The 14,922-nt window shown below is 36.5% G+C and overlaps 1 protein-coding gene across 4 annotated transcripts in view; it reads left to right on the forward strand.

The window, feature by feature from the left end:
* LOC117424332 (ankyrin repeat domain-containing protein 27-like) overlaps positions 1–14,922 on the forward strand; it is a 55,206-nt gene that overhangs the window by 11,628 nt on the left and 28,656 nt on the right. For 3 of the 4 annotated variants that reach the window (XM_058992586.1, XM_058992585.1, XM_034928307.2), the window contains exons 3-12: positions 6,645–6,755; positions 7,668–7,824; positions 9,047–9,201; positions 10,869–10,928; positions 11,471–11,524; positions 11,616–11,681; positions 12,023–12,099; positions 12,863–12,984; positions 13,659–13,737; positions 13,909–14,041. In XM_058992586.1, coding sequence (XP_058848569.1) covers positions 6,645–6,755; positions 7,668–7,824; positions 9,047–9,201; positions 10,869–10,928; positions 11,471–11,524; positions 11,616–11,681; positions 12,023–12,099; positions 12,863–12,984; positions 13,659–13,737; positions 13,909–14,041 — 1,014 coding nt within the window. The remainder of the gene's footprint in view (positions 1–6,644; positions 6,756–7,667; positions 7,825–9,046; positions 9,202–10,868; positions 10,929–11,470; positions 11,525–11,615; positions 11,682–12,022; positions 12,100–12,862; positions 12,985–13,658; positions 13,738–13,908; positions 14,042–14,922) is intronic. The other variant, XM_058992587.1, reaches the window with a different exon arrangement.

Consider the following 14,922-nt stretch of genomic DNA (forward strand, 5'->3'; position numbering starts at 1 on the left):
GGCTTCCCATTCCCTCTGTACAATGCATGACTCTTAAAGGGGTGACCGTCAGCAATGTTACAAATAAAAGGTACCCTGACAGCAGCTGTACCACTGGAGTGTAATTGACATACAGCACAGGAGCTTTATATCAAATATCAGCAGGACTTGGCGCAACGGTAGCGCGTCTGACTCCAGATCAAAAGGTTGCAGGTTCAAATCACATCAAGGTCAAAGCCTTCTTTGTAAGGCAGCAGTGTGGAGTAGTGGTTAGGGCTCTGGACTCTTGACCGGAGGGTTGTGGGTTCAATCCCAGGTGGGGGACACTGCTGCTGTACCCTTGAGCAAGGTACTTTACCTAGATTGCTCCTGTAAAAACCCAACTGTATAAATGAGTAATTGTATGTAAAAAATAATGTAATTGTATGTAAAAATAATGTGTTATCTTGTAACAATTGTAAGTCAGCCTGCTAAGAAATAAATAATAATAACAATAATAATAATAATCAGCATACAGTATATCCAAAATGAAAAGCATAAAAAAGAACCTTCTTTATCTCAAGTTATTGTAGAACAGTGTATCCAATCGGGATGAATTTGATAACTACAGTAGCACAGGTTATTGGCATTATCAGAATCTGGGGATACATGGAACCTGCCTGTATATCAAACTAACATAATGCGGATGTAGGTCACGATAATCTACCTTTTTATGTTTCTAATAGGTCTAATACATCTTTTAAGTGAGGCTCTTAGGCTCTTTAGTAATAACCAATATATAAACAAAAAACCACTTGCACAGTACCAGCAACATTACTGCCCTGCGAAATAGCCCTTATAAATGTTTAATAAGCAGATCATTCAAATCTGGCATGAAAATCATTACATGCTGTGGGGGGCAAAAAATACTTCTCTACAGATATTCTGACAATGTAAGCAACGTGTTGTCGCTGCCTTGGAAGTTTTAGAAAACTAGGCTTTTTTAAATACGCTTGTTGATACCTAGACCTAGACATTGTTCATCCAGTTTTGTAGTGTTTGTGTTTGTCACTTTCGTTTTCTTGCTGACATCCACCATCTTTGTTTTTGACTTTTTGTGGGAGGCTTTGACACTGGCATGGATTACAGTAAATCAAAAGGATGGCACATCCATAACAATCAAAGTATAGATACGACAATGCCTACAACACTGAGTGAATTCAGGTCTAAAAGATGCTTACGTTACTGTAGGTGATTACAAAAGCAAATATCTGTAAGGTGGCTGAAACTATACCTGATGAAGTCTGAAACATTACAATAGTACATGTGTGATGTGTGTGTGTGTGTGTGTGTGTGTGTGTGTGTGTGTGTGTGTGTGTGTGTGTGTGTATACAGTATATATGCATATGCATATCCGTTTTGTGCTTATTCATTTAAATGCAGCATAACCTGCTAATAAATTACTTCATATGTTAATTTATCTAGAGCAATATAATTGTGTAGTGTCAAAAGTCAGACTATGCAGCTCGTAGCACGTTGTTTGATTGCACAATACATCACAGAGATCCTTATGCGTTCCCGTCATTGTTGCTGAATAGTTGCTCACAACTCTCATACAGCCTCTATAGGTATAATACATAACATGATCACGTAAATGCCTACATTGTAGACTAGATGATTTTCTAATTTTGCCCACTACAGCAGTAGTATGTATACCTAATGTGGTGGACATATTGTAAATATTAGTTTCAAATTTGTTACAGAGCTGTAATCAATAATAATCTTGGCTCCCATCCATTAAAAATTGACAATTTGCCAATGCTCATCTCTTCTTTGTTTCAGGATTAAGATATTAACATCAAACAAAATACGCAAATGTTTTTCACTCTACTAAAAGCTAATTGACTGAGCAATTCAAGTCTATATATTAGGAGCCACTTGCCCATTTGATGACATTTTCCATGGGCATTTGATAAAAGTAATCCCGTGATCTACATCAAACTGTAAATAATAGGAACTGGTACATGTGTTGAGTGCCGGGTGGCAGAGTGTATTAATGCTTTGTTTATGCTCACACAAATAGAAACATGTCTGCTTGCATTAGAGTACTCTATGATCTCCCACAGTAGTTTTGCAAAAAGCTAATGTGATTTGATATTTAAATCGATAATGTGATGTATTATTCTAGTTAAGGGCTTATTTTATGAGAAAAACAGATGCAGGAATCCCCCCCCCCCAAAAAAAGTGAACAAATAAATATGTATTGCTTAACACAAGTGTTTTTAAGTCCTTGAAATGCATTTTTATACACCTCCTGGGTTCTTTTGGCATTTTTCTCTAAATCTAATCTTGCGAGTTGCTGTGTGCTTGTCTCAATCTTAAATGCCGGGATTGAACAGCCTTCCTCCTTCCATTCAAATCATTTGACAATTTGACCTTTCAACTCTGCCAGCCTTGTCTTTTTTTTAAATATGGTTTTACACTAAGTTAATATTTAGTCATATAGCAGACACTTTTATCCAAAGCGATTTACAGACTTGGGGGTGAACTATGCATCACAACTGCTGCTGCAGTCACTTACAATAGGACCTCAGTTTTACATCTCGGCCGAACACGGAGGTTAATTGACTTGCTCAGGGTCGCACAAGGTGAGTCAGTGGCTGAGCTGCGATTTTAACGTGGAACCTTCTGGTATAAAGCCCCTTTCCTTAACCACTGGACCACCAAACCTCCTACTAAGTATGTCTGTACGCTACATTCCTCAAATATTGAACCTCCAATGTGGGTTAAGCAGTTAGATCACAAGTCTTGTGGCTAGACCAGTTTGCCCCTCTGCGAGACACTACTACTGCTAACCTCCAGCAGAAGGGAGTTTAAATGGTACATTACTTGTAATAGCTCAGGAAGCACAATAGATTTGTCTTGCAGAAACTCCTACAAAAATGATATGTTGTTAATGATATTTTGACAAGACAGTAACCATCTGTGTGATTTGTAAAGCTGTTTAGAACACTACACCTGTAAGAAACCAATAACAGTAAGGGAAGGGAAGACATTCTAGACTGGGATTGGGGAAGTTTTCCAGAGCTTAAACTGTAATTCTCAGTACCCCTGTTATGAAAGTGCTAACAGAATCTGTATCTCACAGTGAAGCAAGTAAATCATTTATGTGAGGTTTCTAAACTCATTTGTTTGTTTTTTTTTAAATAAAAAAATACATTAAAAAAAAAAAAAGAAAATTACAACCCGTAAAGGGCAAAAGGAAAACTGTACACCCTCTTTAATTTTGACATGTCCAGTTGCATTGTAATTGAGTGTCCTGTACAAGAATTTAGCAATACATTTTTACCTGTATTTGCTGTGCTCGCTCTCTCTCTCTCTCTCCCCCTCACTCTCATCCCCCCTCACTCTCATCCCTCTCTCTCATCCCTCTCTCTCTCTCTCTCTCATCCCCCCTCACTCACCCTCTTGTTCTGCAGTCTCCAATCCATATTAAAAGTTCATCCTATGGATTGTTTTTTTGATAATCACTGTTCTTAAATTCCATCATTCACCTAGAATATTTCCATGATAGTATAATTAATTAACAACTTTGCAATCTGTCTGCAGGACTGAAGATGGTGAAGGGACAGCCATCAACAAAAAACACTCTACTGGATAACTACTTAATTAATTACCATGCTACATGATCAGTCATGGTTTGTTTGTGTCCAGATTTGTGTTAGCCAGTCTCTATAATACTAAATCTGTTTATTCCAGTTTGCATTGGCTTTAATCGTAGCTTGAATTAGATTTGCTTTTGTCCTCTGTCCTCTGTGGTAATGTTGTTTTGTATATCTCCAGCCAGATTCAATCCAGGGTTACTATACCCAGGGGTCGGCACCATGTCGAGTTTGACGGACATTTAAAAAAATAAATAAATAAATAAAAATCTTGGCCACGGACAAACAAAGCGGAAATTCTATACAATTCTGTGCGTGTATGTGTGTTATTTTTAGTACTCTGGACTCTCTTATACTGATATAATGTCTTGCTGAACCAGGTAATTGTTGGTATTACACTTTAAATGAAAAAAAGGATCTTCAGTGAGGAGATTAATTCTGCTAAGCAAGTTACTTAGAGGTCTAATTATATCACCCTTAACCTTTTTTATTCATCACCCTTAACCTTTTGACAGCAGCGCCAGTTGATCATTGTTGCTCCTGCTGGGCCGCGGTAAAACTGGCAAGATCATTCTATTAAAAGCTTTAATAAAGCATTTTACAAGAACATAACATGAAATCATTGATAATCTAAGAGAAATCATTCTGTGGCAGTGATAAAATATAGATTTCCTTTACGCATCTCTATTTGAAAATGCGCGTATTTGCTATGACTTCTCACAAGATTACAGCTTTCTAATGAGATCAATGCAAGACCCCACCTGTTGAGAGATTATTCTCTTTAGCTGCCTAGCTTGTTCTGTACATATAAGGTAGGTGGGGCTGGCTGAGGTAACAGGTCATATTGGCGCATGATTTGCATCAAATGAGGAAGGTTCAAAGCAAACTAAAAACCAGATTTTGAGAAAAATGATAATAACTCTATTGGTGGAACTGAACCCAGAACCACTTAGATTGAATGCAAACATTATAAAAAATAGTAACATTTGAAGCTGCTTGCGCTTTAAATTAAAAACAAAAAAAACAAAAAAAAAACAGTGCTTCACATTAAGTTGTAAGCAGCACATAATACACGCCTTCCAGTAAAACACAAGTAAGTAGAACAAACACTTGGCCAGTTAGGAAAAGTTGTCTGCATATGTGCTTTTTTATTTTTTTAATGTAGTACTCTGCATTCGGAAAAGCACATGTCTGATTTGAATCTCCATATTTTACATTCCACTCTTAAGACTCATTGTATTCATTTGGTAGGAAAGTGTCTGGTGCTCTATGCATTGTGGTGACTATGACTTCTTCACACAGACTTGCGTATATTGATATATTGTTAGTTGCACAGACTGATCTTTGTATGCAACAAGGCTGGACTGTTTATTAACAGTTTGATTGCACACAATACAAAAATGAACCACGAGTAAATTATCCAGACATATCAACTGCTCTTTGTTAGATTATAGTTTATAGATTTAAAATATATATATATATATGAGCAATACATTAAAAGAGAAACACTTTCCTGTTTAAACGCAGTGTCCTTATTTGGAAGGACCATAGAATAATGAGACCTCGATCTGAAGACAATGACAAGATTCAGCTTGCAATCCCGCTAAATAGTACATGGACCTTAACTAATCTCTACTGGGGGGAAAACCTGAGCTCGATTCGCGGTATTTAGATCTGCTGTTTTAATACTTAAACTGGTCCAGTTTAAAGTTTGACTCCTGATGGTACATTATTGAAAAACTGATGTATTGCTACTAGACTGAAGTTACACTGGGGTGAATTACCATTTAATTAAGTTTTCTATCTTGGCTTTTAAATTAATAGAAAGTACAGTACATTAAATAATAATGACCTAATAAATGTATGAAATTACATTGTTTTAGTATGGAAACTAATATTCTTTACGCTCATTACACATTGAACCGGTACTTTTTCAACAGTATATATCAATGCCAAACATTGTGAAGGGTTTAGAACAAACTCAGCAGCAGTCACATGGTTGTAATTTGAATTTATCACATGGACCTGATGTTCAGCTGAAAAGTTCTCTACTTTTTAGTTTTTCCAAACTTATGCAAGGGTATCTGTTTGGTTTCATTGACCTAGAGTACATGAACAATGCCTATCAAATCCATTGTGAATATGTTGAAAAAGGTGTAGAAATTGCATTAATAACAGGCTCCCCTTACAGTTGTGGCAAGTAATTGTTGTGTTGTTGACTATGTTAATAATGTAATGTTCGCTTGCCCTAAACGTTTGCATTGGGCTTGTGGTTCATGAAGTCTCTGAAAACACTTTTTTAAGTTAATCTCTTAGAATAAACTCCAAGCCATATATAATTTAGCATCCCACTGAGGGGAGCTTACAAGTATATGTAATTCTGATTCCATTGCTGCCACTGCTACTTCAACTGGTAAGATCTCATAAACCATTTCATATGGGCAATTTCATGTATTTTATTTTTAGTGCTATTTAAACCTCTCTGGGGGAGACGATGACAGTACTCTGACATTTGACCTATGGTGGCTTTTTGATTTCTGGTAGATAAAAACTTGCTAACAAATTGCTACAGTTGTATTCTATGATTTTCTTATTTATGCTCCATAACCGTTTCACCCTAAGCTACTGTCTTTCCAGTTGGTACAAAGCTGTTTTCTATGATTCTGTCAGTTAAATTCATCCGATATTACACAGACACATAACAATAACACAGAATGTTTTCACCTGTCCGTTTCTCTTTGATGATGCAAAACATTCTATCACAGTTCCTGGCCATGTTTTTGTTCATAGTTATTTATAAGAGTGTTTGCCTTACAGATGCTCACAATTTATTATGCCCGTAGATCTATTACATGTTTGAGTAAAGCTTTGTCATAACAATCTGCAATTATAGAAAATTATAAACTAAACATAAGCATTCATGTTTACGAGCAGAATGAGAAATTCATGAGCTGATCGAGTGGTAATCTAAAGAAATAAGAAAGTGTCTAGTCCTTGTTTCTGTTTCTGTGTTTTCAATGGTAGGTCCTAGTACCTTGCAGAGATAGCCTGACCAGTAACCACTATCCAGCAGCCCAGTTTGAAGCTTATGTACTGAAGCCTGTGGATGGAGGTTATCAGACTCTAAATGGAAAGGTATTGCTAATGGCTTTCATTAAAGAGCCTTTACAAAGGACTGCTAAATATATCTGTCAATGCCAGGAATAGGACCATAAGCACTGCATTAAACAAGAGGCTTAGGTTGTAGTTTTCTTTGCTTACTTAGTTTAGGATTTGCAACTTTCAAATGCTTAATCTGGATTAAGCGCCAACATATTTCCATAAATCCTGCTTGTCCTGCTCTTTCATTCACTATATAGGTCTCGGTGTGCAGTTTTATAAGAAACACATGTTATAGCAAACATGTATTTTCATTTTCAAAAATGTTATTTGGTACTGTACCAAGTTAAAGAAAGCTCTATTTTTCAAGCCTTATTTTTAGGTATGTATACACTTCCTTAGTTACATGGAAGCTGAAATTGTCTTCACTCCTTTGTTGTGTTATTTCCGTGCACTAACCCCTAGCCACTTCCCCTATTGACCTGACATGCTTTGCAGCCAGTAATATGTTTTGACCCCAAAAACATTACTGAGTCGAAATGACCTAGGAAGTTAAACATAAACACGTTTCTTGAAAGTAAGGCAAGCAAACAGATAACTTTCTATAACCTATATGGTATTGTACCATAAATCCTGTTTTACAATTAAAATACATGACTGCTATAACATGTGTTTCATTCAAAACATATAGCATGTATGCATTTGAGACATATAGTGAATATTGGGGGCAGGGGGGTAAGGGTTATCATTTTTGTTAGCTACAACCATTAATTGACCCCCCTGCCCCCCAAAATACTTCTCTCTGCACTTAATTTGCTACATGCTTTATATAGTGAGCAGTGTAGATGGGTATAACATCATTAGACATTTACCACCAAGAGGAAAGTCATATTTGTTAAGGTTGGCTTAGTGTTCGTATTTCATGTTGTCACCTCTTTTGTATTTCAGGAAGTCTGTATTCAAGACAATTTGATAAAACTGGGAGCAGGCTTTACCACTCCATGCACAATTCCCATTCTTTTTGAAGAAACCTTCTACAATGAAAAGGAACAGAGCTATAGCGTGCTATGTGTAGCTCGGCCGATTGAAACAGAGTTCTGTGCAGGTATAAAAAGACATTTAGAGTTTTACATTTTCTGTCTTTCAGAAAATGGGCAGTATAAACGAGATGGAAATTTTCAGGACCGTTTTGCTGTTTGTAATTTTCTGTGGTCCCTGCATTCCTATTAACTTGATGTTCAAAAAATGTTTGTGTATGTATTGTATTATTTTTAAAAAAGACAACTTTTTTATAACGGCTTGTTTACAGCACTGCTTTTTCCATCCAGCTGAAGGACTTCCTGTTTTTATAATAGATTTTTGTATCAATTGTTCACATTTTTGTATTACTACACTACCTTTTCCTTATATATGTATTTGTACACCGTAAACCTGTATAGGTGTTTACTGTCAAATGTGTTCAGTAAAACAGAATAGCATACATTTATGTTTCCCTGATCTACAGCTAGCTCACTAGTGACATTCTCTGCAGCTTGGAGAGCTTTCTTGTCAATTTAGCTCAGATTTGTAAGAGAGGAGGCAGCTTCTTTCCTTTCTGCCTTTAGGGAAGGATAATCTATTGGAGAAATATAGTAAACAGTCACCAAGAAACTGTTATTTATATGTAGCCACATGATACATGGCACAGTATCAAAAAGCTCATGAAGCACCAGCACAACTTTTCTGGAAGCTTTTATAAAGCAATGTGTTGTGACATTTTTAACCAACTTTCATCATGTGAGTAGTTCAAGCTACAACATCTAAACAATTTTGATTTCAGCTACTAAGTGATAATTTCCCGTATGTTGATTCAAAATGGACAACTTCTCTAACAGTAATCTGGTGTTACGGGGGCTTAAAATTATGTATTTCGTCCGTCTGTCGGTCCGTATGTCTTTCATGCTCCTAATCTCACAAATTTAGTACGTCATCATTATGCCCACTTTTATACACTATGAATTATACTTTGGAACCAGCTTAGTTATTGCTTTTAAATGTATAAAACAGAAGTAGGTCCTAACAGTCGTCAAATGTTGGCCTATTCACTCATCTATATAGTTTTGTATAAATTATTTGGTACAAACTTATCTTCTCATTTAAACGGAAGTACTGTAGGTAATTCCCAAGGCACAGATACTATGACAGTGTATGCTGATTACAAAATATGTCATTCCAGGTTAGAAACACCATTTCAGCAGTGCGTATTTTAGTCATTTGATAAAGAAAAAAACAACTATAGAAAGTATATAGGGTGTTAAAATTGCTTGTCTGTCTTTTTTTTCCCCCAGTTGAACCAGCCCCACCATTAGTATCTTATTGCTTAAAGAATGTGGAAGATGTCAAGGAGGTCTTGGGTAGACACACAGAAAAACTGGACAAGTTCATTACAGCCTTCCGTGGAACATTCAAAGAGCATGAAAGAAAAGGCTTACGACATCACATAGTAAGTTACATACCTAGGGTCGGTTTTATTGTAACAAGTGCAAAGATTGTAGCCTCAGACCACTTCGTGTTCAGGGTTTATAATATAATAAATATACAAGATGAGGCTTTTGTGTAAATAGGGCTACCTCTCACATGACTGATTCATTTGTTGTGGAAATTTAAGTCCCTGATGTGATTACCCTTTATTTATCTGTCTTTGTTTCCTGTGTTTTGAGAGACATTATTTGATTTATTGTTACATTGCCTTCTGGATATTTATAATGTTTTTCTAATAAATTAAAAACAAATAACAATAAAAGATAAAGGAAAAAAATACATTGAGAAATCTTTTTTGCTCACAGTGTATTCATTCTGCACTTTATGAAAAGCTAAATTGTTAGCTCACTTTGTTAAAACACTACCTCATAAAGTGCTGGGTGAGTCATACAAGCGTGGTTCAAATCCTGTTTGCTCCAAGTTGCCAGTCTTAGCTGAGGGCCCACTCGGAGGATTTCCTTGGCATTCTTACGGAATAAAATTGTCCAGGAAGAGTTCAGCTCATCAGGCTTCTGGATCCCCTAATGGTCAGGTGTGAAACGAGGCCAGGGAGACGCAAACCAGAATGGCCCTCCCCTCCAGTGTTCAGTAGCTTGGAAACTTGGTCTTCAGCTCAGCAGATGAAGAGAGGCGATTGTCTTTGACAGCAAGAATGAGGTTTGCCTGTTGACCTTCAGCCCTCCTGATCGATAAAAAAAAATTCTCAATTTTCAAATAAAAATAGCCAAATCTGTTTTAAATTGTTTCGATATATCTGGAGGGATACCTGACTATCCATCAGTGGTAAACCCCTCTAGTGATGGATGCTGTACCTGAGCGAAGTATATTTGCCAGAATCATTGTGAAACAATTCAAAAGCACCTGCCACTTTACACAAAGTGTGGGCTGCATATTTTAGTTTATGTCTTTCTTTATTTTGTACACGGTACCCTGGGCAATTTCTGATCTGTACACTACACCAAAATAAGTTTTGCCTGGTGATGCCAAAGGGCCTTTGCAAATCTGTTCTGTAAATGATTTATGGAAAATGATTCCTTTTAAACTCACATCATAGTAATTGCATTAAGCTAATTGTTGAGCTTCCTAATGTATGGCAGATTTTGTACTCCAAATGCTCAGATAGTGTTTCAAAGGGCATAGAAATTAACACGGATAATTGCTTCTAACGTAGGCCTGGCACAGGTCCCAGAACACAGAGGCGTGCTGCCGTGTGAAAATGACTTTGTTCCCATTGATATGGTAAAGCCTTCTGAAGGTAGCGTTTTTAAAAGGAAAAGTCAGAAAAGGGTAATTTTATTTTCAGTAACAAAATGCATACAAGCACAATATTAACACACACTTCTCAGCTTTTATGTTAGTAGAAGTGTGAAATGTACTTTAAAGCAACATATTTTCCTGGATGTTCTACTTGTTTAGTTGTTTTGAAAGAGCGCATTCATTTTAGTTATATATCCTAGTTTGAGTCCTGCTTGAAGAGTGGACGATTATCTATTCAGAAATACAAAGATATTTCATGAGAAATTTATACTCCAAACCTTTTGAAATGTTTGCTTTGATTTAATAAAATAAGTCAGTTTGAGTTTGTGATTGTGATTTATAATTGTATAGCTTTTTTTTTTTTCTTCCTAGGATCTCGTAAATGCACTTTACACAAAATGTCTTCAGTGTTTGCTGAGAGACTCACGGCTAGTAAGTATGAAATCTGATGGAATAACATATTTAGTGACATGTTTAATGTTTATTAAAGATTTCAAAATTACATGTTTATTTTTTTACCCTCTCCTTGGCTTTATTGCAATTTCTCAAATGTTATTATTATTATTATTATTATTATTATTATTATTATTATTATTATTATTATTATTATTATGTTTTTAAGGTGCTTTGACTTTGAGTTCAATATCTGCTCTTCAGTTCCACTTGCCTGCCATAGACATAGCTAATATAGGCTAGATCAGCCAAAATGCTAGCAATCTTTTGTACAGTAGTGTATTGCCAGCAAAATGGCTGATCACTAGAACTAAAGAGCAGCTCCTGAACTCAGGACTAAGCACTTAAGCCGTCTAAAATCAAAACAAAGCATGCTAATTGCAATAAGAGCCACTCAGAATGATTGGAGACCTCACAGAAGGGTAAGAGGACAGGACGAAAGAATAAGAAAGGAGTTGGAGGCTACTTATCAAGTTCCAACAGTATGTTTGTAATCTGTATAATATGTATACCTTTTTCAGAAAGTCCTTGCTAAACAGGAGCTTCAAATGAACTTGATTAAGCAGTCTGTTGAAGTAAGTGTTGACCATAGACAATCGGCTATGATATATTACTGTGTCCTGAGACAGAATTCAGTGTCCCAACTTGTACTTTCTTTTATTATAGATGTACATACACCATGGCATCTATGATTTAATATTTAAGTATATTGGAACCATTGAAGCTAGTCAGGTAGGTAATCCTATATTTTATCTTAGACACAAACATTTTTATCATCTAGCATCAAGCAATGTTTTATAAAAAAAAATATATATATATAGGTCTGTGTACTGAACGTGAATGCTTGAGCTGAATCATTCCGAACAAAAAGCCACACATCCGTATATCAGGTCAAAGGTCATAGTGTTTTCAGAACCTTGAAAAATACTCTGCAGCTCAAACAATGTATTGGTATTTTTAGTGGTTTCCTTTCAGTATCACTGTATATGATTGAGTGTTGAAAGTTATGTTTGAATATGTGACAGCATTTTTTATTTTTGGTATTCAATTCTAGTCTGCTTGTGTATTTTCAGGATGCTGCATTTAACAAAACTACGAGAAGTCTACATGACCTCCAACAAAAAGAATTGGGTGTCAAGTCAGAATTCAGGTGGGGTGTGTTCATGTAATCTTTTACTTTATTACAAACCACTTAGACCCATATGGACATGTACAGGACAAATAGGCTATCCCTCACCTCACTGATTTAATTTGTTATGACACTGGTATTCCTAACATGTATTCTGTAATATACACAAGCTTTATCTCCCAGTTTCAAATCTGTTTCAGTCACAATGGACATGATGGTAGTGCTGATAGACTTAGATAGATGTAGGCTTGTGGTTGGAAGGTGCTTCCATTGCTAAGCTTACCACCCCCAATGTCCCTGAAGGAATTAGAGGCAGTAATCTCAGATGATTGGTCATGTATCCCTTCAGACCAATGTAAACACCTTGTCTTGCCTTCGACTGTGAATATGCTTGCAAACATTTTTTATTTTTCATTTTTGACAAGATTTTGTAATAAAAACATCTGGTACCTCTCATATCATGAACATACATATTTATTGGTCTGCAAAAAAATGAATAGTGGGTATAAACTGGAAAGTGCAGCACAAAACAGGACAGCATTATTGGGGTGCCCTTTTAAATGTTTACCACAATAATTCTGCAGTTTTCCCATAGTTATACTATGCATTTACCGTTGTATTTATTATGCTTTACCATGCCTCTGGGCTTTACAATGCTTTCATATGTTTTGCTTTATTACACTTTGCTCTGCTTTTATTATATTAAACATTTTTGTAGGTCTGATTATCATCATGTACTTTAGCAACACTGATTGGGATTCTTCTCTGTCCCTTATGCTTCCAGCATCAATATACCTCGTGCCAAGCGTGAGCTGAGTCAGCTGAACCGCTGCACTTCCCCACAGCACAAGCTCACCTGCCTTCGGAAGGTTGTGAACACCATCATGCAGGCGCCAAGACGAAGAGGTCAGGCTACTCCACAGGGATGGGCGGCTCGGGGGGGGAGTGGCAAATGGTTGGTGATGTTCTTGGGTGACTTAAATTTAGCCCAGGGGCCCAGCTTCCATCCTGTAAAACAGACCCCACTCTTGTGACCTAGTGGGGGTGATTTAAAACGCAGGGTAGGAAAGAATACAGAGGACCTGTCTATATATATATATATATATATATATATGCTGTATCTGAGATTTAGACCAGTTTGTTGATTTAGTTGACTGATTTCAGAATCCTGCTTAAATAAATGATTTCCTATTTGTCAGTTATCACTGGTCCCAATTTTGTAGTTAAAAGATCTCCTTGAAAATGTTTGAAAGTTTAATTCAGGATATGCAAATATTCATATGCTGTACAACACTTTTGATAAAGACAAATAAACAATTGCTTCTTGGTATGAATGTTATAGGTCACTTGGTCCGATTTAATGTCAGACCCGCTATGTTGGTGACTGCAGGAACAGTTAAAGTAGATTGCAAGGACAGTTATCTACAAGTAATGACCACCATGGATGAGATTGATACAGTGATACAGACTTGCACTTAAGCCTGGCTCTACTAGATCCCACCTGTTTAGAATACTGGATGACAGTGGCAAATGCGATGCCTTTTAAGTTCTTATTATTAACATTAGTGTGTCTTTTTCAGTTAACATTGAGGGCATGTGTGCCGATGACCTTCTGTCTGTCCTCTTGTATCTGCTAGTGAAGACAGAAATACCCAACTGGTAGGTACACTGTACCCTGCGTGGGGCTGTTTATAGTGCAGCTTCTCAGTATATAGTCAAGTTGAAAAGCATGTCAATGATTGATTTTTTTTTTTTTTTTTTAATAAAAAGCTCCTTGTAAGCATTTGTATATATTAAAATCTAAGATCTTAACTTGTGTTTGTCTTTTAGGATGGCCAATCTTAGTTACATCAAGAACTTTCGATTTTGCAACTCCTCAAAAGATGATCTTGGGTACTGTCTCACCTCATTTGAGGCTGCAGTGGAGTTCATCCGCCAAGGCAATCTCTCCATTGGACACATGGTAAGAACACCCTGAACCTGTTTACAGTGAATGTATATTGGAAAGCAGTTTGGGTCTGCAGTGATTCTGTTGCCAGAATCAGAATTGGGTATATGGAGGTGCCCTGTCTCTCTGTATATCTTTCATTTTTACAGAAGAGACAGTATCTAATAAGGTGCTTGTCCAATTATTATGAAACTTGGATAGAATTTCCAGTATTTGGTGTATGTGGAGGCATCTGTCTGTCTGTCTGTCTGTCTGTCTGTCTGTCTGTCTGTCAAACCTCAATATTTTATGGTTCACAATGTGGATTGATATGCACTGGTTATGCCTCTCTGTCGCACTGGAGAACACGAGAAGTGTCCTGAATTTTCAGAAATTTATTTCAAACCTTTATCTTAAACTCCTGTTTGTCTGTAGACCTTTTGGTATGCATTTAGATAAAATCATATAAAATAGCTTAGACAGATATTTTTAATTTATAGATAAATGTAGGTCAAGTTTGAGTGTGTCCTAGTTACATATGCATAGGATGGGATGTCATTTTTTTCAGTGCTTCATCATAAGGCAGACCTTTACACTGCTGTATGGTTATGGTCAGGGCTTCCACTTGCTCCGTAATGCCATTACACTAGCACTTGTGTTCTTGTTATAAGGCAGAACACAAGTTGCACTTACATGGTTCTTGACCGTGTTATAAAGGGGCAGCACTGTAATATGAACAGCTCCATTTATGATTTACAGCCACATCCAGCCCACCGACAGTCAGCAAAAAATATAAAAATTGACTGAAATAAATATGGAAAATAAAAAATGAAAAGAAATGAGATAAACAGTAACATCGTAAATCAATTTGGGATTAAGTCGTGTGTTATATTTTTGTATGTGGCAAAGCAAAGTGT

The sequence above is a fragment of the Acipenser ruthenus genome, chromosome 19 (genome assembly GCF_902713425.1).
Source record: "Acipenser ruthenus chromosome 19, fAciRut3.2 maternal haplotype, whole genome shotgun sequence".
In the NCBI taxonomy this organism is placed as follows: domain Eukaryota; kingdom Metazoa; phylum Chordata; class Actinopteri; order Acipenseriformes; family Acipenseridae; genus Acipenser; species Acipenser ruthenus.